At 48.2% G+C, this 25,082-nt stretch overlaps 1 protein-coding gene across 6 annotated transcripts; it reads left to right on the top strand.

The window, feature by feature from the left end:
- The first annotated feature begins 7,857 nt into the window (after positions 1–7,857).
- On the top strand, positions 7,858–23,412 carry GOSR2 (golgi SNAP receptor complex member 2). 6 transcript variants are annotated; one of them, XM_078437014.1, is made up of 6 exons: positions 7,858–7,988; positions 14,295–14,359; positions 16,138–16,243; positions 17,064–17,196; positions 19,607–19,747; positions 22,956–23,412. In XM_078437014.1, exons 1-6 carry the CDS (start codon positions 7,960–7,962, stop codon positions 23,115–23,117), a joined length of 636 nt encoding a protein of 211 aa, XP_078293140.1. In that variant the 5' UTR covers positions 7,858–7,959; the 3' UTR covers positions 23,118–23,412. The 6 variants fall into 6 exon arrangements, with proteins under 6 accessions (XP_078293140.1, XP_078293139.1, XP_078293144.1 ...); XM_078437013.1 differs by having other exon boundaries at positions 16,135–16,243; XM_078437016.1 differs by lacking the exon at positions 7,858–7,988 and adding an exon at positions 8,064–8,246.
- The last annotated feature ends 1,670 nt before the right edge of the window (positions 23,413–25,082 follow it).

Below are 25,082 nucleotides of genomic sequence, written 5' to 3'. Positions count from 1 at the left end.
AACACGAATTAACGTTAAAAGGTAAACACATATTCTACGTATTTTTGCGCTAAATTTTGTGAAAGCCATTGTGTCTCTTACATTTGCAGCGCGTATCAGTGTGTGTTAGCCGCACTTCGAGTCCTCGATAGCCACAGGTGGCTGGTGGCTAGTGACCGCCGTGTAGCTAGGGCTGTGGGGACGGCACCTTCCTTTCAAGGGGAGAAAACAACCAGATGGAACGCACCAAGGTGTGGCAAATTTGGGGGCCTTGGAGAGGGGCCTAGGGACTCCTTCTTGGATACTTTTCAGTCTGGATTGGCCTGTTTCGCCTCTTGGCATGTTGAAGACAATCTGGGTCCTGAGCTCCGATTCCCAGACCTGCGCTTCTAGAACCCCTGTTTATAGGGCCTCATCACGTGTGTCACTCAACAGGCAGCGTGAGGTAGGGGAGTTAAGCCCCGGACAGGAATCAAGACATGTAGCTTCCCACCCCAGCTACGCTTTGAACTCTCTGATATGGGTAGGTCATATCCCCTCTTTGGGCCTCAGTTTCTCTGATGGGAAATGAGTGGGTGGATTGGTTATCAGTTCACTGTGTATGAAAGTCATTGAAGGAGATTTCTCCATGCCTCTCACTGCCCATGCCACACCTAAATCCCAGAGGACTCATTGAATGGCAGAAATGAAGGGATGATACAGGGGCTCCTGCATGCTTAGGGCAAGTCCACGGGGCCATAGAATAGAGGCCTTTAGATTGGCACCCTTTGCCAAGGCCCACTAAGTTGCCACCTGCTAAACACAATCCCTGCTCCCCCCACACACACACTGCCACAGCTTTGGTTAACTCATGGGTGTATATTGAGTCCTCCCCTAAGCCGGATCCTCAAAGTACTACCGTTCAAGGGGCTGAGGTGTTGAGGTAAGGCACTGTCTCCTGATATTCAGCTGGACTGATTCCTGAGGACATCCCCTTAAGCCCACTGCCTCTCTAGCCTAGATTGGTTGAGCAGATTCGTTGAGAGATACAAGCAGGTCTTTGTCCCCAAGAAGCTTATGATCTAACCCGGACACTGATTATCCACAGAGAGCCAAGACTTCCACGAGGTGAATGCTAAGGCACAGAGGAAGAAAAAGACAAGAGGGTACAGAGGCTGCTGCAGGATGGGTGGTCAGGAAGTCCGCTGCAGGACGGGCTGGGATCTGAGCCAGTTTGGAAGAGGTGATGGATCGGCCCAAGGAGCCACAGGTCTGCAGATATGAGAGGATGTGAACACACAATGTGTTTGGACCCCCACCCCCACCCCACCCCGGCCCAAGTGAGAGCTGTGACTCAAGCCCATGGTCACGCAAGGAGGCAGAAGCTCTAGGTTTGGGCGCTCGTGATGGATGAGACCAGGAAAGGTGAGTTCCAGGCCAAGGAAGCAGTAGCAGGGAGCCACTGATGGTTCCTGAGCAGGAGACATGCATAAGGAGGCGTTTTAGGCAGGTCGATCTGAAAGCAATATGTCTAGAGAGGCGGGCAGGCTGCGGGGAGAAAACCGGAGGCAAGAAATGGACGCAGAAGGTCCCACGACAGTCACTGTGAAAGTCATTAACACTCAAATCTTGTGCGAAGCCCTTCATTCCCCTTCTCTTGAATCCTCTTTCAATTCAGTAAAAGGACACGGAGTGTCCCCATCTAACAGATAAAGAAGCTGAAGCTCAGAGGAATGAATTGATGTGTCCAAAGGGTCAAGATGGAAAATCAAACTCAGGCTGTCTTTATCAAATCCTGAACTCTGCCTACTACCCTTTGCCACGATGGTCCGGGAAAATGGGAGCCCGAAAGGAAGAGACCGGAGATGACCAAGGAAAGCTCTTGGGGTGGGGGAGGTATGTTCAGAGGGAAATAAAACCCCGTGGAGCCAAGCATCCCTCAAAAGTTGTCACACTCAAGTACCGACCTGGTACACACCTGCTCCCACTGGTGCTGAGGTGCCCTGGCCGCTAGCTAGTGAGGCCACCCACTGGGTAACTTTGGGCACTTAACCTCTCTGAGCCTCTGTTTTCTCGTCTGTAAATTAACATACCTGCACACAAGGGGCTTGGAAAGAATGAACGAGATCATTAGGGTCCAGACAGCAATCTCTCGGTCGGTCCCTCAAGTCTAAGTTAGGCCAATCGGTTCCTCCACGTGCTGGCACACAGGCCTCCTTGTCCCCCATGATGAACCAGGAGACCACCGCCCTCCCCCTGCAACTTCTCCCAAACCTCTGACCTCCCCTCCTCCCAAGCATACCCGCACATACACCTTGTTCCGTGGGGGCCCAAAGAGCTGAGGACTCAGAAGGCATTTCTCCAGTCTGGCAGAGGGCCTCCTAGAAACTGTGCTGATCCCCATGGGAATCACTTAGCAAGAGGAAAAGCCAGACCTTTGCCCTGGCTCTGCTCACAGGTGATGGGGTTAATCGGGAATTCTCTTTCCCTTTGCTCAGGGCTGTCGGTGAGGGTCTAGCTCCCTGATGACCTGGGGACACATTAGTCAGTGATAAGTGGGGCTTTCCAGCCCCTTTTATCCTGTTTACAATACATTGGCTCTCCTTGGACAAAACCCTGCTCCCCCCACCTCGCTCCTGGCTGTTACGGCTACATGAGACAATTTGCTGATGGACTGTCCATGAAGGGCAGCTTCCTTGGAGACCCCTCCCCACCTCCTGCAGCCCCCGGGGCAACATCCCCTCCACCTGGTGGGTCCTGGAAGGAGCCACACATGCTTGGTGGTTTTTTGTTTTTTTTTTTTTTAGCTTTGTTGCAGCCCCTGAATTCAGAAATGCCATCCTTTCTGTCTGCTCAGCTTTAATCGAGGGAGTTTGGGAGCAAACCCAGAGGCAATGAGATTATGTTTCTCTGGCTTTGGAGAGTGACTAGGGTTTTGTTGCTGTCCAAAGCAGAAGCCATCAGAGGCATCTTAACTTATCTGTGGCAAGGCCCTTTTTGGGTCAAAAGGCAGGATAGTACTACGTAGCCTGGAACTTGGCTCCCCTGTCCCACCATCAGCTTGGCCAGGCATGTTCACTTCTCGAAGCTCAGCACACTTGTCTAGAAAACCAGGGTCCTGCCTCTCCCAGGTAGTTAGGAGCACAGAATGAGAACCTGCCGAGAAAGTACTTAAGGAGGAGGCATTGTGTTCAGCACTCCGCATCGATTTCAAATGACAAGCCTTTCAGCAAGAGTGGCTCCTCTGATGCAGACAGCTTATAATCACCTAAAAGTCAACCTCAAATAATTCTGGGCCTCTGAAACGGCAGGCAAAGGTTCCAGCATATGTATGACAGCACATCTCTGTGTTTTAAGGATCTCTTGGGCATCATTCAAGAAGATGATAGAAAAGGGGAGGGAGTGGTTGAGGAGTGATAGGGTGTCTCGATGGGCTCTTATAGGCTGGTAGGGGAAGTGAGACATAGTCACAGCTGACACAGGGGTGTGTGAACATCAGCACAGGTGGGATGGACAGTAGGGGCAAAGGGGGCTCAGGAGGAAACAGGACCAGAAGGTGCACTGGGAGGGAGGGGCAGAGACCAGGGTGGGGGAGCATAGGGAGCACTGACCGTTTGGGAGAAGGACTAACAGAATTGCTCTATTCAATCTCAATTAGGGGGCCAGAGACACACAACAGATTCATTGGGTTTCAGAGATAAGAATTAAGTTCCATCAAGTTGGACAGATCACTTCCCTGCTTGCCAGGAATGCCCGGGGCCCGCTTCTCCATACGTCTTATCTTTCGTATATTTCAAGGTCCAGCTGAAATCTCGTCTCTTCTGGAAAGCCTTCTTTCATCATCCACATTCAAAGAGATCTCTTTCTTCTCTGCATTGTGACAGAACTTAATTGTCTTCACTGCATCATTGCCTTTTCATAAGCCCTGTACCCTGTCTCTCCATCTAGATGATAAACTTTTTTTTTAGATGATAAACTTTTTGAGGTCAGGGGGCTATTGCTGCATAACAAACAACCTCCAAACTCAGTGGCTTAAAATACCACCCATTTTGCTATATCTCTTGATTTCCTGGGACAGGAATTCAGGCATAGGCTCAGGTGGGTGATTCTTCTTTTCCATTCTTCTTCCTGGAGAGGTCACTTGAGGGGTTCAGCTGGTGGATGGACTGGTATAAAGGTTACGAGCTGGCTTCACCTACATGTCTGGGCCTTGGCTGGAAGAGTTGGCTCAGTTGGGACATGTTGAGTGAAGCACCTACACATATAGACTTTCCAGAATGATGGCCTTAGGGTAACTGGACTTCTTCCAAGGTGATTTGGGGTTACCAGCATAAGCGTTCCAAAGAGCTGGGTGGAAACTGCAAGGCTTCTTTTTAAAATTTTTTTTTTCAACGTTTTTTATTTATTTTTGGGACAGAGAGAGACAGAACATGAATGGGGGAGGGGCAGAGAGAGAGGGAGACACAGAATCAGAAACAGGCTCCAGGCTCCGAGCCATCAGCCCAGAGCCTGACGCGGGGCTCGAACTCACGGACCGTGAGATCGTGACCTGGCTGAAGTCGGACGCTTAACCGACTGCGCCACCCAGGCGCCCCAGAAACTGCAAGGCTTCTTATCACCTGGCCTTGGAAAACCCAGAGTTTCTCTTCTGTCATATTATATTGATTAAACAAATCACTAAATCCAGCTCAGATTAAAAAGGAAATGGAATCAGGCTCCATCTTTTAATGGGAGCAAAAAAATATGAAACCACCTTTATTCAACTACACGATATAGTCCTAAAACCCAGGCAAGTAAAGTCCCTGGCCCAGGACCCAGGCCTCAGTGGGCCCCACACTTTGGAGTGCTATTTTTGAATCTTTCAGTGGAGGCAATCATTCTAGTCTGTTTCTCCTCTTCAGGGTACTCTCCAAACTCCTGACCCATGCATGGGATTGACCAAGTGCCCTGAAAAGCTTCAGGGCCCATGCCTGTGGGTTGTCCAGGGAAACCTGGCGAGCATATTGCTTCTACCCACCGGCACAGTATTTCTTTTGTGGCATTGCATAAGATCAGGCTGCCTGCGTGGTAGTGACTTGCTGATTTGGGGTGATTCCCATTCACATTGGATGCAAGATGAGTTCAGGATTCTGGGGTACTGACAGTCGACCATTGACCCTTGGAGTTAAGCCACCTGTTTGGGTCTGTGCCATGGCACTTGCCAGCCTGTGTTCTGACCACAAGGCTGCCTCCACTTTACAACACACCAGAATAGTGGGGCTCCCCACCTCCACCTGGTAAGGGTGGTCATCCCACGCCCACCACAGGCTTTGCACTGCATGTCAGGCAGTGCTCCAGAGGTGGCCATGCCTATCTTCTGCTGGAGACCATTACTCTGCCAACTGGCTTTTACAATCAATGTCTTTCCCTTCTTTTGATCACTGTACTGACGCCATGAGCCTCTGGGTCAGTCTTAGGTAGGGCGAGGTGAGGGCCATGTATCCCTTACATGAGTGGGACTTCTCTTTTTGTTTCACCCATGCACCTCTAGCCTAACTACCCTTTGCCCTCTGCCAAATGGTTTCAGTATGTGGAAAGCAGTGTTGCATTCAACACTGAAAGAGATCATATTCTAGGAAAGCAGTGATTAAGGCCTAAAAAATTTCAAGAAAAAAAACATAGTTGGAAGATATATTATTGTAAACTTATACTGAGTAATTCTGAACAGTGAATTATTATTCATATTTTCCTGCATACTCTAGGGAAAACGTGCCATTAGTGTCATCATCAATGAAGCACAGTGACAAACTTTGGGTCACTGGAAGTCAGCATTCACGTTCAGTGTGAAGGATGACGCAGCATCACGAGTAATAATGTAACTAGCATTAAATAAATAAATCAAGACTCGGTTCAGGTATCATCTCCTCTTTGAAGCCCTCTTGAATCCCCAAACTAGGCTAAGTGTCACTTCTCTGTCATCACACAGTTCCTAATTACCTCTATCCCACACTAGCTACATAGTATTCTAATTATTTCTGTAGATGGTTCCCTCCTGTGTAGATGTGTATATTAAAGAACTTCTATGGCAAGCTGATGTATGTTTTACTCATCTTTGTGCCCCAGTCCTTGCACTGTGCCTGATACTTAGTATGAACTCAACGAATACCTGTATGGAGAGTCATGGAAAGACACCACCGGACTAAGTCAGGTAGACTCTGGTGAGCCTAGAAAAATAGTTCTAGTAGAACAAAGGAGAGGTTGGAAGGCAAGCTACCCACAGAGATGTTGACAGGGTAGACCTGTTGTCTATGTGGTTTAGTCATAAAAGAAATGAGAAGTTTCAAGCGCAGCAAGATGGGGGATGGAGTTTTCTTCTCTTTAGAGAAAGGCCATGTCCATATAAACACCTTAGAGACTGAGAAGCAGAGGGGAGGTCTTCTGGACCTCAATATCCTTATCTGCCTAACCCACCTCACCAGGATGCTGTGAGGTCCAAAGAAGAGCAAGATATTGGCGTAAAAATTCTTTGAGAAAATTTAAAATTTCTATCCAACCTCTAAAGGCGTCTAACTACTTATAGAATTAAAAAAGAAACCTATAAATAAAAATCTAAGCATGACATTTAAGATCCCCCATGATCTGGCTCCAACTTTCCTTCTAACACTATTACTGCCCCCAAGCCCCCTAAACCCAGCCACAGAAGGTCTATGTTCTTTCCCGCTTTTTTCCTTTTCTCAAGCTATCCCCTCAGCTTCAAATGGCCTTCCCTTCATCTCCATTAGGCCAACAAGATCAACATTTACAGAGTAGTGAGCTTGTGTAAGATACTGTTAAAACTCTATTGATTCTTGAAGGCCCCATTCATAGGCTGTTTAATCCATGAACCCTTCTTGCTTTTCTCCAGAATATCAATTGTAGTACTTACTCGACCTGATAATGTTGCTTGAGGGCGTGACTAACCCTCTCAACAGGCTATGAGAGATGAGAGCTTTGAGGGTTGTATTACTTGTATTCCTCCCCCAATATCCGTGCCTGGTAATAGCAGGTGCTCATTAATAAATATTAGAATAAGTGGGAAAATGTTAGGGAAAGAATGTACATGGGTGGACGGTCTCTTAGGACACAAGACTGGGTGGGCTCCAGGATACAGGAAAATAAAAGCAACAACTTGTCAAAGGAAGAGGAACATCTCCTCCCTTGGGAGGAACTGCAGATAAGCCTGGAGGGTGGACATGGGTTAGGTCCACGTGGAGAGACCGAAGCGTCCAAATCCTTCAAGTCTTAACTCAAATGCCACCTGCTACATTAAGTCTTTCCTGAATCTCCGACGGGGCTGACCCTAGCTCGGCTGTCTCTTTGGACTTTCTCCCTTGCAGCTGTTTATTTGTACCCTTATCTCACTTCCTTTCCTAGACCGCGACCTCTCTTGAGGGCAAGAGGAACCCGGTTTCCCCACAGCACACGAGACACGGTTACCACTCATTCATTGGGAGTTTATTGGAAGGATAAATGGGGGGAGGGGGGGGTAGTAACCGGACATATTTGACATAGGAGATGCTTGCGCACAAGAGCCCAGCGGAGCGAAAGCTCCAGACCCACAACTGAGCAGTTTACTGCGAAGCAGAGCGAGAACAGCCCCCCAGCCAGCCTCCGCTGGGGAATGGCAGGTGTCCACCAGCTCTCCTGCAGCTTTGCTCTGAGGACCTCACGTCCCTACTTCTCCGACTGCCCTTGTCAACGCCTGACTCGATGCCGAAGCCCGCCCCCCTACCCACAACTGTGCTTCCTCGTCCCCGATCTGCGGCAGTGCCTCTGACTACCCTTAGCCTTTTTGTCCGGGCCTCTTCTCCCGTCGCCCTCCTCTTCTGTCTCCATCACCACCGGCAGGGCGCGCGCCGGGGCAGCCCTGGCCGGCAGGAGGGGGCGGGTCCTGCGACCGGAAGCCGTTAGCCGGAAGCCGGAAGGGGGGCTGTGAGGACGTGTTCCAAGGAAGCCAGGGCCGGACCCGGCGGTGCCGGCGACATGGAGCCGCTGTACCAGCAAACGCACAAGTGAGGGCCGCGTCGGGGCACGGGCGGGGGCGCAGCCAGGCTGGGTGAGGCCGGCTCCCCTGGCTGGGGCCTCGGTCGCCCGCCAGTGTGGAGGCCGAGTCCTTCCGCCGGGGCGCTGCCGGGGGCGGCTCGGAAGTTGTGTCTCTGGCGGGATGCCCAAGTCGGCGGCGGATGGAGGGTCCGGCCTGATGCGTGGGGACGTTGGGCCGGACGGCTCATGAGATCTTCGAGGCCGCGACTACCTGCTAAGTAGACTAGGTGAAGGGAAAGTCACACTTACAGATAATTGTTTGTCCAGCACCTGCCACCTCACTGCTCTGGGTTGGTAGAGATGGTGGGAGTCAGGGCCCCTACACATAGTTTACTATTCACTTGGAGAGCCCAGGGACGTCCGAAAAAAATCTAAGGTGTGGCAGGATTGGATGGAGTGCAAATGAACAATACAAACGGAATCTTCTTTAGCAGTTTAGAAAGATCCATCATTGAGCTAAGGTCGTCAGAATAAGTTTCATTGTAACTCACAGCTCCTAAATGACGTCGGCCCCTACTCTTGATTGACACTAATCTGTTGTTGCTGCTACACTTTTTTCCCTTTTCTTTTGATTTGGTTTATACTAGAGACCATAATGATAAAGTGTTTGGTTTGAGTGCAAATATAAAACCTACTTTGTAACAGTGTTAAAACGACAGAATTTGCTCTTACCCTGGGAGCCCTATTCTCATATAAAAATTATAAGAAGGGACGGGTCGCCTGTGTGGCTCAGTCGGTTGGACATCTGACTCTTGATCTCAGCTCACGGCTTGATCTCTGGGTGGTGAGTTCAAGCCCTGCGTTAAGCTCCAAGCTGGGCGTGGAGCCTACTTTAGAAAAAAATTTTTATATCTATATATATGATGGAACTTAAATAATCAGACCTGTGAGTCCATTGGAAAAGGAATGAAATAGAATTATTTTTGTATTACTAAGAAAGGACAGATCTTTTAGTCTGTCTTTCCCCTGAAGTATTGAACCAGCCCTGGGAGTTCTGGTTCTAGACTTCTTTTTCTGATCTATAAAATGTTAGTTTGGAGCTCATTAAACTTTGAGGCTCCTTTCAGCTTCATGATACTGGTGATTGAGTGTCTTAAAAGGAAACACACAATCCTGCGCGCGTCAGCAATTAACTTTTGCAGTTGCAGAAATTAATGATTGAGGCTGAATTGACACAACAGTAACTGAGCATATTAATTTTACTGGAACTTTGAACCCAGTTTGTGGTTATCTCTTGCCATGTCCCTGACAGTACATTGGAATGAAATCAGTACTTGAAAGTTCTGTATCTTGAAAACTCCTTAACTGCCTGAGCAATGAGTGGGGGAGGGACGGGAGGTGAAAATCAGAATAAACATTTTATGCTTAAATAATACTGCATTAGGATGAACTTTATAGACGAATAAGTGGCCAGGCTTCTATTTTTGATATTCAAGTGGTTGTAGAGATGTCTATATTTGTCCCCTATATAGCCTAGGATCACTCAGTGCCCTGGACCTTATTATCTCTAGAGATTCTTTTCGTTTTTAATTTTTTAAAAAATATTTATTTATTTTTGAGAATTAGAGTGTGAGTGGGGGAGGGGGAGAGAGAGAGAGGGAGCTACAGAATCCGAAGCAGGCTCTAGGCTCCAAGCTGTCAGCACAGAGCCCAAAGTGGGGCTCGAACCCACGAATCGTGAGATCATGACCTGAGCTGAAGCCGGACACTTAGCCGACTAAGCCACCTAGGTCCCTCTATCCCTAGAGCTTCCGATTCAGTAGGTCTGGAGCACAAGAAGCTGTATTTTTAACAAGCTCTCCAAGTGATTTTGGTGAGCAGCTGGGTGTGAAAACTGTTACCTTATCTGAAGACCAGTTTTTCCTTTTTTCGATTTTGCCTTCTGGTGAGAGGCTAGATGTAGAAGCGGCAAGGTGGGTGAGGTGAAAATGACCAGATGGTTCCCGCTACTTTTAAGTAAAGCAAAAACAACCACAAATGTTTGTATGATGCCGTAAAGGTTACACAGCAATTTCATATTGCATTTGGATCTATGAGCCTTTAAATAATTGTGATTATTTATTCATGTGTGTACCCTGTTTTACCGGAGACTGAGGCACCAAGCAAGGAGTTAAATGGCTTGTTCCTGGTTCCTCAGCCAGTCCGTAGTGGGACCAGAACTTGCAACCAGTATCTTTTCACTCTAAAACTGTTCCCTGCTCATAGGGGTCAGAGGCAGCATGGATACAAAATGGGTGTATATGAAGGGATGAGAGTAGTTCCATGGACTTTTAAAAAGCAATTTCATTTCTACAGACTGGATTTGTTTGTTTGTTTGTTTGTTTGTTTTTAGTCAGCAACAGTGACCTTGTTTTCTTACTATTCGGTCTCTCTGCTTGGTGATGTTATTACCTAAGCCGACCACGGACCCCATGCTGGACAGGGCTAAGACTTCTGGTTTCTAGTGTCCACCTCCCACCCCCCCCCCCCCCCCCCCCCCCCCCCCGCCCCAAGTCCTGCCTGTGCATCACCTGCTCCTTATTGGCTTCAAGTGTGTTGTCTGAATTCCCAGTTCGGTTTAAAACAGACTTGCCACATAGTAGTCCCCCCTATGCCATGCCTACTTGCTTTGTTGTTTTGCATTTGATTTCCTCCCAGGCATGAAATGCAGAGATTGGAATCATTTTCTTGGCTGTATCTCTTCTAGTTCATTCAAAGCATTCAGAGCTTAGGTGGGAGAAGTCAGTATTGTTTCCCTGCAACTTTAAAGTTTATCCATTTTGGCTTAGAAAACGGTATAAGCTACCGGAAGGGTGTTTATAGGATGAGTGTTGCCATCATCTCTCACCCTGTCCTCATAGACTTTAAAAATTAGAAGGGACTGGCAAAATCTTCCATTCCAACTCCCTGTAGTCAGGAAGACCCTTTATAAAACCCGAAGCAGTTCATGTACCCTGTGTTTAAACATGCAGGAGCTCTTTTTCTTCTTCCTTTTTTTCTTTTTTTCTTCTTTTTTTAAGTTTAGAGAGAGAAAGAACACGAGTTGGGGGGGGGGGGGCGCAGAGAGAGGGAGAACCCCAAGCAGGCTCCCAGCTGTCAGCGCAGAGCCCGCCCGACACGGGGCTCGAACCCATGAACCATGAGATCATGACCTGAGCCTACCAAGAGTCGACGCTCAACTGACTGAGCCACCCAGGCGCCCCCCTTCTTCCTTTGCTTGAAGGGAGAGAGTTCATAATTATTCTGGGGTTTTTGTGGGGAGGGGCAGGTTGAGCTGAAAGCTGCCCTCCTGAATGGGGCTCTTGGTTCTGGCTCTCCCTTCAGGAGCCGCAGTGGAGAATGAGCCCATTCCTCTGCCTGTATGTCAGCTCTATGTATTTGAAAAGCATCAGCTGCCCCATTTTAATGGAGTTTTTTTTTCTTTTTTCTTTTTTCTCTCTTTTCTTTTCTTTTCTTTTCTTTTCTTTTCTTTTCTCAGAGGCTTATTATCACTAGCTCTTTTGACCATTCCTCTTCATGACTTGACTTCTAGACTCTTTCCCGGTCATCCTCTTCATCCATCTTCCGTCAGGGGAAGTCTTTAATAGGGGCCTTTAACAGACAGCTCCCAGGATGGAATGCCACTTGATATTGTACATTGGGGACTTTTTAAAAAATTCTTAAGTGGGGATGCTTTTCATCCCTGACAAATTTCATTTTACTATTTTAGCCTAAATGAAAATATTACTATTTGTTTTGTGGTACAGCATCCTAACCTAGGCTCATTATAGCACAGAGTCGTGTGCAAATGTCATCAACGTAAGTTGGTTTGTTAAAAAATCTTGAACAAAACGTAGAGCTGAAGGCAGTCCTGTGGTAGAATGCTGGAAATCTTTGCTAGCATCCCTTGGGTACCATTATTTAGCCTGCCATGAAGCCCTCGTCCTTAAAGTTTAAAGTATTTGTCAATCCATGGGAGAAATGTACTATCTCATTATTTTGACTTTGCATTCTTCCGATTACTAGTCAAGTGGAATAATATACAGATGTAGATATGGATATAGATATGTTTGGGTTTTCTTTTCTGTCATTCGCTCTTTGCCCATTTTACAAAAGTGCTTTGACTTTTCCTGTTGATTTGCAGCATTTTTTAATATATTCTAGACATTAGTCCTTTCTTATCTGCCGCGCGTATCTTCCAGTCTCTGCCTGTCTTTTTATTTTATTTTTTTAGAGCATCTTTGGTGTAGACAGGTTTTTTGTTTTAATGTAGTCAAATTGACAAGTCTTGTGGTTTGTGTGGTTTGGGGGACAGTATTGTTTTTTGCCTTGTTTAGGAAATTCTTCTTCAACCTGAAGTCATAGTATGCATTCCTGTATTTTCTCCAGAAAATTTTAAAGCCTTGCCTTTTACATTTGGGCTTTAAACCATCTTGCGTTTCTTTTTGTGTCTGGACTCTATTCTTTGCTCCTGGGTCAGGGTTAGGGTTTGTCTGTCTCTGCACTGCAATGATGTTGTTTTGTTTGGTTTTGTGTTGTTATTATGGCTTTGTCATAAGTCCTCATAGCAGGTGGATCAGGTTATCCCTCTCATACTTAATTCAGAGTTGTCTTGGATACTCTTTGCCCCCTGCCCCCCTCCCTTTTTTTCTTCTGTTCCTGTTCCTGTCAATACTGCTAATTTTCACATTTGCTCTATGAAGCTGCCATTGACAACTTACCTCACTGCCTACATGCAGGCCTTCGGTAAAATCCTAATTCTCTTCCCATTGGCGTCGCCGTGCAGTCCTCTTGCTGTCTCTGTGGTTACCCTGACCCAGATGTTGGTTAACTCAAGCTGTGTTCTTCCATCTACCTCCGTACCTCCACGTGCCCTCATTCTACACTATCAGGACCTATCTTACCGGAGGAGCAGTCTGGCCCCTCCATCTCTAGTGGTGATTTCTAGTTTCCTTTCAGGGCCGTGGGTCTTACCCAGGTGCGCTCAGACTCAGTAGAGCGCCGGCCTTGCTCCTGGTGCCGTGGGTCATGTTTAGAGTCTGCAGGAAAGCCCTGGAAAAGACAAGACAAAGTTGAAACCCAGTTTGGGCTTCTGGCTTGCATTGGTAAATTTGGGTTCACAGATTGTGGTGCTCATGGTGGAGGCTGGTTGCTGACCTTTCCCTCAAGGGTTGGAGGTGATATAGTTGCTCAGCAGACTGCTTTCCTGTGCCTCTGATGTGAGAGACCGGAAGCACCAGGAGCCCGTTGTTGGGGTAGTATAGGCAGTATTCCAGAACTGATCGCAGACGACTGCTAGGAAGGGCTCTGGGGGTGACCTTGGTCAAGCCCCGAGGAGCCTCCAGAGAGCACGCTAGGGCCCGCCATCTGAGACCACGCTGGGGAGCCAGGGTACGGTGTCGCATTTCCCAATGAGGTGGCACTCGCCTGGTATTGCCAGGGAAAGGCCTTTACCGGACGGGACATCCCCGTCTTTCAGGACCTTCCTCTGATAGTTTTCTCGCACTGATCGCCTCATCCCTTCTCCCCTCTGACCCCTACTCGCTTCCCGGCAGGCCCACCTGCTTGTAATCCACGTGACGTGCCTTTTTGCCGATCCTTTTCTTCATCTCTTCCCTCATCAGGTCAAGTTTCCGTCTTCAGAGTGCTCTTTAGAACTCACTTGACGCCACCGGGTTCCGCCAGCTTTTACTCTTTGATTTTCTTACGTTTGCTTGGCACCACGCCACCGCGCATAGCCCCTCGGCTTCCTTTTTGTTTACACTTACATGTAGTGATGTTCCCCTAAATCTTCTTGGGACTTGTCATGTCTCTCTGGCCTGTCATTCCTAATTACATTGTTTCTCAAGGACAAGGATTATATCTTTCTTGCCCTTTGACTCTCCCTAGTACAGACCAGCGCTCAGCACATCGGGTCAAAGAACAGAGAGTGGGATTGGCTGGGTCCGGATTGAGGTTTATCACTTGCTGTGTGACCTTGAACAAGTTACATAACCTTTCTGGGCTTCGGTTGTCTTATTTATAAAACGAAGATGATAATGGTCCTTTCCCCATAGGGTTATTGACTTTGCAGAATGTGTCCGATGTGGCAGGCACTTAGTAAGCGCCGCCTGTTAGTGTTCTTATTAATATTCATGGTAAAATATTAGAAACCAGGCCAAAACATGTGGCCTAAAGTGCCACTTAACAAAGTTTACAGTTCAGTGATGCTGTCGATTTAAGTCAGTTACACGTTGGCATCAGAAAATTTGTCTTTCCTGACCGAAGCGCTGTTGATGACTCCTGTCTCACTCATTTCCTCTCTCTTCCTTTGATAGGCAGGTCCACGAGATCCAGTCTCACATGGGACGCCTGGAGACCGCGGACAAGCAGTCTCTGCACTGTGAGTAATTAACTATGGAGACCAGAGTCCTTTCTCTTGATGACACGATGCTAATGGGCTGGGTTTCCTGACCGCCTTGCTGCCTCAGGGGCTTAATGATTCCATGCCGAAGGAGTTCTGTTGTTAGGGGTGGACAGAAAAACCCTCTGGCAAAGCCTCTGACTTCTCTCATTGCGCCCCGTGGAATCCCACAGGCCTTATCCCCCATTACCCCTCAACTCACCCTGACAGGGCCCTATGGGAATGGACCTCCTCTCCTCTGTCTTAATCTAATTACCGAGCCCTGGGAGGAATGTACTCCGTACAAATTCAGAGATGTTTAACTGGAATTGGTCATTTCTTCTGAGCTGAGAACTGTGGCTTTTTAGGAGGATTATTCAGAAACGAATAGCAATATTAATTAGTGTAGTTCCCACACTGTGGTTTCATTTGAGAAGAGTGCTGCTTTTTGTTTTACAGTTTTCTGTTGGCCAGGAAAGGTCCTTTCTCTGAGCTGGCCACAACAGATGCCACTGGTTACCCACACGTTGCTGAAGCCACCAGTTCACCTCCCCACCTGGCTGTCGCTATGCCCTTTTCTGTTTGCTCATGCCTCTTTTTTGGAGCGTCAAAAGCATCTCTTTTCTGGGTTCTGTGCCCCACCCTGTTCTAATCTAGAGTGCATATGTTAGCTGCTGCAGGTTGGGCTAGGAGGGTGACATTGCTTCTTTACTGTCGTGTCTTTATTGGGCAAGAAGCAATCTGGGTACTTTTTTGTTGTTGTTGTTAATGTTTGTTTGTTTGTTTATTTATTTATTTATTTATTTATTTATTTGAGAGAGAGAGCACACAAGCAGGGGAGGGGCAGAGAGAGAGGGAGAGAGAGAGAATCCCAAACAGGCCACTTGACGCCACAGCTGTCAGAGACCCTGGTGTGGGGCTCGATCCCACGAACCGTGAGACCACAACCTGTGCTGAAATCAGCAGTCGGGCACAGTCGGATGCCTAACCGACTGAGCCACCCAGACGCCCCCCTGGGTGCCCTTTTTGTACACGGTTTAGTTCCTATCCATCTGCTTTGTTTGCCTTCCCAGCAGTCTCACTGTCACATGATTAGAAATGGAAAAGAGGTCATGTTGACTGTTTATCAAGAGGGATAAGGAAAATGACTGTATTTATCATATCTTTACCTCTGTGGATTCTTTCCTGGGCCTTTCCTAGTGATATTCAGTCTATTTTGGGGATTCCAGCATCAGCCTGCCCGTCCTTATGGAAAGCCTCAAGGGAGCTCTTCTCTGTGTTTCACACACTAATCTTCCCCTTTGTGCTTTTTTTCTTTTAACCTCATTACTGTAGGGAATTCAATTGGCAGCCTTCTTACTAGATATTTATAACTCGTATCTGAGAATAATCTCAAAGGAAAAGAGACCTCATTCTGTTTCAGAAGATACTGCATTTTGCTTAAAATATTTTATTTGGACAACCCAAATATTCATTTTATTTTCTAAAGGCAGGAAATTTATTTCTACAGATTTATCTGTAGCTTTTTAAACAATTGGCATTGCTATGACATTAACAGCTACATGTATATATGCGTGTGTGTGTTTAGAACAACATTTACAGAATCAGTATCACTTGAATTTTTTTCCATTATTCAGTACGATACGCGTTTTTCTCCTTTTCGAATGGGTTTCTTTGAATTTATTGGATATGGAAAAAGACATGTTTATTGTATCATTCTAATTTAAGCTCACTGTCTCTTTTCCAGCAATTACTCTTTTTTCTCTTTTGTGCAGTAGTAGAAAACGAAATCCAAGCAAGCATTGACCAGATATTCAGCCATCTAGAACGTCTGGAGATTCTGTCCAGCAAGGAGCCCCCGAACAAAAGACAGAATGCCAAACTGTGAGTGTTGTGACGCCTCTTGTCCAGGGGAGGCTGTCAGATATTCTGAAAATCCATTTACACATTGAAAAACTGAGACTCTGTGAAGATGAAGTCCCCCTAAAGGGCACGGTTTCGTTTCAGTGATACTTCCTCAAAATAAAAAGCCTGTGAGGTTAGGGGCTCAGAAGCCTGTGTCTCCTCACATTGGGTCATTTTGAAATTTTGCCTCCAATACTGTTTTTCTGGCCAGACCCGTGGCCTTACTTGAAGCCTCCAGCAGCCAGGGAGGTGTGCACTGCCCTCTGGTTCCTGCTGCATTCTTGGATTGAGATGAAATCTTGCCCTTAATCACTTCAATCAGCCGATTTATAATGAAATACTGATCTAACATTTGATACTCCGCCATGAAATTCAAATGAAAACCCTCACCACCTCCAGCCCAGCCCCTGCTCCCAAAAGTTCTTATGAAACTTTGTTGTTGCTTTACTCGAAAGGTGCCCTTGGGCTCCTTCTTGAAAAGCGATATAATCCATGGAAGGTCAGGGAGAGGTCCTTGAGCCTGCTTCCTGTCACCTGTTCCCTGTCATGCATCCAGAATCAGAGACCAGCAGATGCTTAAGTAAAGCTGTTGGAATCTCGTGTGCTACAACCGTACTTTAACCACAGGCCGCTTCTTTATTTTCAACATCAGTGATCAAAATCAGATCATTTTGGTGGGGACAGCATGCAGTGGTGTAGGGAGAAGTAAGGAAGCATCTTTCTTGAATACGAAGGCTGGCCGCTCAAAATGTGCGGCCCTGGGTTTCTGGAATGTAATCTCTGTCTCCATCAATTCCAGTCGTGTTGACCAGTTAAAGTATGATGTCCAGCACCTGCAGACTGCTCTCAGAAACTTCCAGCATCGGCGATACGCAAGGGAGCAGCAGGAGAGACAGCGAGAGGAACTTCTGTCTCGAACCTTCACCACTAACGTAAGCCAGGCTCCTGGTTGGGGGGGCGGGAGGGGGTGGGGGGGGCAGTGTCTACAGGCACTCGGCAGCTTGTCGCCACTGAAACTCGGGTCCTGGAGCTTCATCTTTGTCGGGGGTGTCCGAAGCCGATCGACTGGAAGTAACAGTGGGCTTTGTGCCTTGCCACAGACACTAGACCTAGACAGGGAACCTCCTTCTCTAACACGAAAACCCGAAGTGGAAGCAGTTAAATTGAAGGAGTGGGCAGGGGTGAAAATGACCTGGTTTGACTGAGAGGTGGAAGTTCACATGGTGGAAATGGTTTCTGATCAGATAGAGACAGATGATGAGAACTGAAACCATTTGTCATGAGGGGCGGCATTTCAAAGCTGCCTGCAGGCACTTGCCATCGTGCTGTATATGTGTGTGGTTCCCGTGTCAGATGCCTTAAAATGTTTTTGCCCCAAATCTGAGCAGCAATTTGGAGGACTTTGTTAACAGGTCTTTTGTTTTGGATGGATTGCTTGACTTGAGCCTGTTCGAAAGTGGCCTGGTTGGTTTGCATGTTTGATTTTTGGGAGACCCTTGCCCCTGCCCCTCGGTCTTAATAGGATCCATTCCTGCACATGGCTGTTGATGGCTAGAGGACACACTGGCCTTTTTCAGGGCCCTTATAATGTATTTCCACCAAGTGAAGTGGGTTTTGGGTTTTTTTGTTTTGTTTTAACAGAGAGGTTCATTTTCTCAAGAGGTCTTAGCTCTCTAAGCCTGCCATCAGAATTCAAATCAGCCCACGTTTCACAGATGCTTAAGTCTCTCTGCTGTGTCCACACTTGCAGCAAATTTCCCTGAGTGTTTCAGAATGTGCCTGTGTAGTTTCTGCTTCTCTAGAGTAAGCAGTCAAGTAACACTGATTAACAATTCAGAAGTGTGAGGAGGACGTGTTGGAGGCATAGTGGTAGGCACAGCTGTCTTCCTTCCTTCCTTCCTTCCTTCCTTCCTTCCTTCCTTCCTTCCTTCCTTTTGGTAGTTTCAAGTTTTTATAGCTGCCTTTCAAAAGCGTAATGAACTCTACAACACGCCAGAAGGTGTGTGGGCTTTTGATCGCTATGGCATTGGGTACTCAAACCTCTTTTAGGTCAGGGACGATCGCTCAGAATTCTTTTGTTTGCGTATCAGCTCGGTGCGGTGCTCTGCACGCAGTGCCCCTTAATCAAAGTTGACTTTGCCAGATGAACTTCTTGCCGGTCACTCTGTGAGCTGGAACTATGATATGTTTTTCTGAGTGATAATGCCCAATTAGGTCTACCCTTTCAGGCGGAAGGGTAAGAACGATTTGTGTACAGAAGGCACTCAATAAACGCTTGTCGAATGAAGATAAGCCTCTCTTTGATTCATTCAAACACTGGAGTCTTGTGACCCACTGAGCATTAGCTGTATGCAGAACATTGTTTAAGATGCTGAGAGTAAAGCTTGTGAAAAAGTGAAAAGCTGTGGTCCCTGCCTGCTTCTCGAAACGCTCCTGTGTTAGCAGGGGGCACTGAGAGCAGGTGCATGAAAAGTGATTCTGAACGTATGCAGCAAGGAAGAGGTGGTTGAACCTCTTCGTGGTGATTGAAAGAGGGGAGAATGACCCTGCATGGCAGAAGAATGTGCGATCGTCAGGAGGCAGGAAAGAAGGGAACTACGGCCAGTCCTGACTGCCTTCTGTATCCAGTCCGCTTCTGGTGTAAACTTAGAGCCCTGAGACCAGTCTCAGTGTTTCTTCCCACAGGATGGTTAAGAGGGCCGGCTCTGCAGTCAGTAGTGAGATACAGGCCCTGCTGCACTGAACAGCTCTGTGTGATCTTAGACTTCTCTGAGCTTCAGTTTCTTCACCTCTAAAATGGGGATAGTACAGTAACTGTGTTATAACGTTAGGATGAGGATTAAGTGAGCTTAGGGTAATGAGCATCAGGGTGGAAAGTACTTGATCGGTGTCAGTTTTTTTCTTCCTTCATTTCTTTACAGCCCTTTCTGGACCGCTGAGGAGAATTGTCCCATCCCGACTACCCATTAGGCCTTCGTCTCCTTTGTCCTTAGTCAGACTCCGTCTAACTGCAGCGACAGCTGTAGATAAAACAGCTGCAGAACAAAAGCAAACCTGTAATACTGTGTTAAGGGAAAGCCAAGGAAAGGAACATTTGGAACAAGCTAAGTTAATAGGGGAGTAGTCAGAGAAAGCCTTCAGGAGAAGCCCAGCAAGACCTTGCAGGACTGATGTTCCTTCTTAAGTGGTGGTCATGGTGGAGAGGCAGGAATTCACAGGCCGTGTGTATCTGGCTGTCTCTCTGGCTTGGCCTTGGCCGACAGGCGGAGCAGTCAGACCCGCTGGGACCCCAGGAGCTGACCAGGCGGCAGAGCTAATCCTGTGCCTGCGTCTCTTTCACAGGACTCTGACACGACCATCCCAATGGATAGCTCGCTGCATTTCAACTCCTCCCTCCAGAAAATTCACCATGGCATGGATGACCTCATCGGAGGCGGGCACAGTATTCTGGACGGACTGAGGGCCCAAAGACTGACCTTGAAGGTGGGGGCTTTTCTGGGGGACAGGGAGGAGGCCCTTCGTTCTGGCCTCATCCACCAGTTGGGTACCCGCGTTGACGTCTTGGTTACGTATCCTCGCGTTTTGTTATTTTGGTGGTGAGACAGAGCCCTGAGTCTGGGGTCCTTTCTCTTGGAGCTGAAGTATGAGGAGTCCACAAGTGACCACCTTCCCTTCGCTCACAGCTGCTTCTTGTGCTTGCAACGAACCATAATTTGTCATCACTTGGTATCTGGGTCTTTTTCCGTTTACTGAACTTACCATGAAAGTGGCTGCTACGATAGGCACCACTAAGACCAAGAAATCCCACAACTGCCGAAATTACAGAACGCACGATTCTGAGAAGGCACACGTGGCCACACGCGGCCCCTCGCCCTCACGTGGTTTCCCGGAGAGCCCCTCCTGCCGACCACCTGATAACCGAGACCTTTTGTGCTCCTGTAACTGAGCCCCTGTGGGTGGGGCCGGAGGGCTGCCTGGGCTGACTAGCCGCAGACGCAGAAGGGCTTCTAGAGCATCTGGGCTGGCCCGCAGCAGCTGCCCTGTCTGTAGTCCCAGGTATTCCTAGAAGCCCCGCCCCACTGGCCGAGGCTCAAACCCCCTGGGAGTGGTTTACAGAAACATTACACAGATTCTGATGTCAGTCATGATGTTTCAGCCTCAGCCCTTTTCCTGTATCAGCTCTAATGGATAATGGGGTGTGGGCTGTGCCTATTATCAGGGTGTGGTCCCCTGTGAACGCAGCGCTCCCAGCCACCGAGCTGTGAGAAACAGTCACTCGGAAGTGTGAGATTTATCTTAGTTTTTGTTGGACCGTGTTGAGCCCGTCAGCCCCGCGGGACTTCAGTACATTGCTGCACAGCCCCTGCCGTCGTCACCAGGGAGAAGGTCAGGCAGCCCGCAAGTGACCCTCACGCCCTGCTGCCGGCCGTGGTGCTTCTGGTGGTCTGGAAGTGTGTCTCCAACGGCTTCGCGGGTGCCCCTCTTTCGGAACTGCCACCTGCTGTAATCTGAACTGATACGTGATGATTAATCTGCCCTTTCTTTAGAAAATTGCCCATATCTCGGGAAAACAGTAAAACCCTTTTAGGACAAACCTCCCCGTGTCGCACTGACGTCGACCCGGTGGGGGTTAGAGCTTATTGCGAAAGCGAATGTTCGCTTCCTATCAAAGTCTGATATCACTGAGGAGTCTCAGCGGCATCTGCCCCTGTGCTGTCCCCAGAAGGACGCGCAGGGCAGCCCAGTGAGGCGGTTGGGGTCGGAACGTGAGGTTTCTAATTCAGTTTCCTCTGTACACCCGCTGCTACCTACCCGCCTTTTGGTCTTGATTCTCTCCATCCTCCTCCCACCCCACTCCTGCCTAAACCATTAAAAGGAGTGAAGTTGCTGGGCCGTGGCTGGGGGAAATTTGTGGCTGGAAAGGAATACATTTTTTGAAATTTATGTTAATTTTCAGGTGATTTTAGAAGCTGGGTACTTGTATTACATGTAGGGATGAAATAATCTGCCTTCAGAGCTAAGCAGAATCTTTTTTTTTTTTTTTTTAGAGTTTACTTATAATTTACTTAGGGTGTGCATGCAAGTAAGGGAGGAGCAGAGAGAGACAGACTCCCAAGCAGGCCCCGAGGTGTCAGCGCAGAGCCCAGTGTGGGGCTCGATCCCACAAACCGTGAGATCATGACCTGAGCCGAGATCACGAGGCGGACGCTTAACTGATTGAGCCACCCAGGCACCCCAGAGCTAACCAGAATCTTTAGCAAGAGCCTAAATTTCACCATCACTGTCGTTGCAAAAACATGTCTCTGGCCTCCGCTGGCAACGGTAAAGTTTGACCTGAAAGATCTCTTCTGGGGAGGCTTGTTCGTCACTGGGCTGAACCCAGGGTTCGAGCGCCTGTCCGTGATGCCTCATGCTGGTTTCACTTCTGCCTCTTCTGTCTTGCTCGTTAATGTGTTGTTCATGTAAAAACTGAATGTGGGGCATTAGGTTAGATGCCGTCCATCCAGATGGGCCACGTGTGTGGAAGCGAGTTGGGGTCTGCCCAGCATCTGTTTATACTTGCCACTTCGTGAGCAGTCAAGTGTTCTTAAGAACAAAAATTGGAAAGCAGAGAGGAAGGGCAGGCTGAGTGCTGTGGGCTGTTGATTTAGGAATAAAATACTCTTTTGGTCTTGATGGCACGTATTCAAGGGGTCATTGTGTTGGTGACGGTCATTCCACGTCACCCGCTTCAGACCCTCTCGCGAACATGGACATTGACCCACACGTTAGACGCAGCAGAATCCCACTGTGTTCCACACAGTGAACGGGCCGATAGCCAGGATTTTGGGGTCAGGGAGCAGAGGAAAAGTTTTCTGAGGTTTCCTTTTTTAAAAATATGTAAAACATTCTCATTTTAAAATTTTCTCTTGAGGTGTAACGTACATACAGTAGGCATACGGATCGAATTCGTGCGGGTCATTGAATTTTGACAGATGCATATACCTTTGTGACTCACACTGCTGTCAAGACGTAGACCGTCCTCATTACCCCCGGACAATCCCTCATGCTTTCCCAGCCAGCCTGCCTGCCTGCCTTCCAGGCAACCACCGTTCTGATTTATCTCACTGTAAAGTAGCTTTGCCTGTTAGTGGACTTCATATAAATGTATTACCAAGAGCGGCTTCTTCCTCTCAGGAATGTTTTCCAGGCTCATTCATACTGTTCCAAGTTGGTAATTAGGTCCTTTTTATTGCCAAGTAGTATATCCCATTGTACAGATACACTATAAGTGGTCTATCCATTCTCTGGTGGATGTACACCTGGGTTGTTTCATTCTCCTGTGTTTTCCTTTCGAAGCTTTATGTTTAATTCTGTGATCCATCTCAAATTAATTTTTGTGTATGATATGAACTGAGGATCTTCTTACAGACATCTGTGTGGTACATACGAGACATGTATGTATATATGTCCACGATATATATATGTACTAGGGTCCATCATTCCTGCACATTTGTGGAAAAGGCTTTTCTTTCCTCCTTGCTTTGCTCCGGTACCTTGATCAAAAGTCATTTGACCACAGAGTGGATCTATTCCTGATTGATGCTGCTTATGCTTTTAGGTATGACCCAGAGACTGTCTCTAGGAGAAGTCCCATTCCTTGGCAAAAGGAGCTGACCTTTGTGTTTCCTTCTTTTCTCGTCCGCTCCAGGGGACTCAGAAGAAGATCCTTGACATTGCCAACATGCTGGGCTTGTCCAACACCGTGATGCGGCTCACTGAGAAGCGGGCTTTCCAGGACAAGTACTTCATGATCGGTGGCATGCTTCTCACCTGTGTGGTCATGTTCCTCGTGGTGCAGTACCTGACATGAGCTAGCCCCGCCCCGCGGCTGAGCGTCGTTCCCACCGTGCGAGAGTCTGTGTGAGTGTGTGTGCGTGAAAGAGAGAGGGGGGCCCAGAGGCTGCCTTCTTAAATGTATGCCCTTCTTAACTGTGAAGACCACTGGGAGTCATCGTGATCTGTAACGTAGCGGGAGTTTCAGACCTGCTCTGTTTCCTGTAACACCTTGGAGGTGAAGCGAATGCTACCAAGATGCATGATCCTAAGGAAATGAGAGTATCTCCTCTCTCGCTCTTGCTCTCTCTCGCCCTCTCTCGCCCTCTCTCGCCCTCTCTCGCCCTCTCTCGCCCTCTCTCGCCCTCTCTCGCCCTCTCTCGCCCTCTCTCGCCCTCTCTCGCCCTCTCTCGCCCTCTCTCGCCCTCTCTCGCCCTCACTAGGGGTGGAAGTGATGTAAGGGTAAGGGGTGAAGAAAGAAGAGGGAGGGAAAGAATGGTTTTGCTGTTCTTGTCCACGTAGCTGATGCTCGCCCAGGGAAGGCTTTCAATAGCGAGCCTTGCACGTAGGACCGTTCACTTTGGCATCATTTGGCCTCTCTGGCTCCTCGCGGATAACCCAGCGCAGAAGCCAAAAGGAGGGGAAAGAGGCCTGCTTTCCTGCGTCATTATAACAGATGGATTTCCATGCTCTTGTGCCCCCTCCCCCCAGTGACATGCAGATGACTAATTGCTGGTACTTGTCACCCTTCCCTGGAAGCCACTACCTAGAGGAAGCAGAGGCACCGATGCCACTGCAGACAGCGAGTAAGATTTTCCACATTAGGACCGTTGGGTGTTTCTCCTTCTAAAGCGAGGCCAGTGTTACTCCCTGAGACTGTTCAGTCTTGAGGCTGAAGACCCCCATCACTGATTTTTTTCCCAGTGGTGAACAGAATGATTGGCTTCTGTGGTTCTAGGACTGGCCTGGCATCCTGCCCGGGCTCTGGTGGGCCTTTGGCCCGGAGAATGTTGCCATGATGTGTCCATTACAGCATCTCCTCTAGTTTTGGTGTCTGAGTCTTTGCTCTCTTTCCTCCCCTGAAATCCATTAGCAGTTGCCAGCCAAGCCCCCGTTCCACCAAGCCGGTGTGGGCTGACACCACCCTGGAGACGTCCCGGGTGTCCTGAGAGTCTCTGATCTCAGGGACCAGGGACTTTTCCCTTCTCTGACCAACCCCAGATTAAGGCTGTACCAGTACCTGGTGCGTTGTGGAATTTATCGTAAAGCCAGCCTCTCTGTTGCGATCGAGCGCTGCGAATCCTAGAAAGACTTGGTTAGCATGTGTTTTCATCTGTCACAGGCCCTACAGCCGTAGGCTCAGTGGCCTTATGGCAAGACAAAACAATCTCAGAATTTCCCAGAAGAACTGGAAACCTGGTCAGTATTAACTCCACCTGTGATCGTCGTGCTCCGCCTACTTCGTGTGTTTATTTTTTGTCACTTGGACTGTCTTCGGTCTTCTTTCCCTTTTCTGTGTGTCCCATCCCACCTCCCTTAGTTACTTCCCACCTGTTGCTGGAGCAATATTAGTCTTTTCTGGCATACCTTCTGGTGAACGTTTCTTAATGGTCGCAGATCTTTTTAACGGGAGTTTCCTGGGTGCCGATTTCACACTTGGTGGGCTTTCCGTCGCTGCTTCCCCTCTGGGCTGAACAGGGGCCGTGGCTTTCCAAGGAAGGGGGAATCTGTGACTCCATCATGAAAGGATTGAGGGCCTTGCCAGAGTGAGAACGGTGGACTGAAGGGTATACAGAGGGGTCAAGGTGTCTTCCGACCTAGGTCTGATTTGGGGGAGGTGAAATTTCCATCACCCCCAGCACCCCTGCCAGCGCAGGGATCTCTGCAGTCCGTAAAAAGGGTTCCAAAAAAATGGATTTTTAAATTGCGCAGACCCGTTGTCCTATCCCCTGGGCATCTGAGGATCCTGCCAGAGATCGTATTTCAGAGGAAGGTGTGTGTG

This window comes from Panthera onca (assembly GCF_046562875.1).
Source record: "Panthera onca isolate mPanOnc1 chromosome E1 unlocalized genomic scaffold, mPanOnc1 haplotype 2 h2.Chr16_ul_2, whole genome shotgun sequence".
In the NCBI taxonomy this organism is placed as follows: Eukaryota; Metazoa; Chordata; class Mammalia; order Carnivora; family Felidae; genus Panthera; species Panthera onca.
Note: the sequence above shows the minus strand (reverse complement) of the source record. Positions and strands in the feature narration are given on the sequence as shown.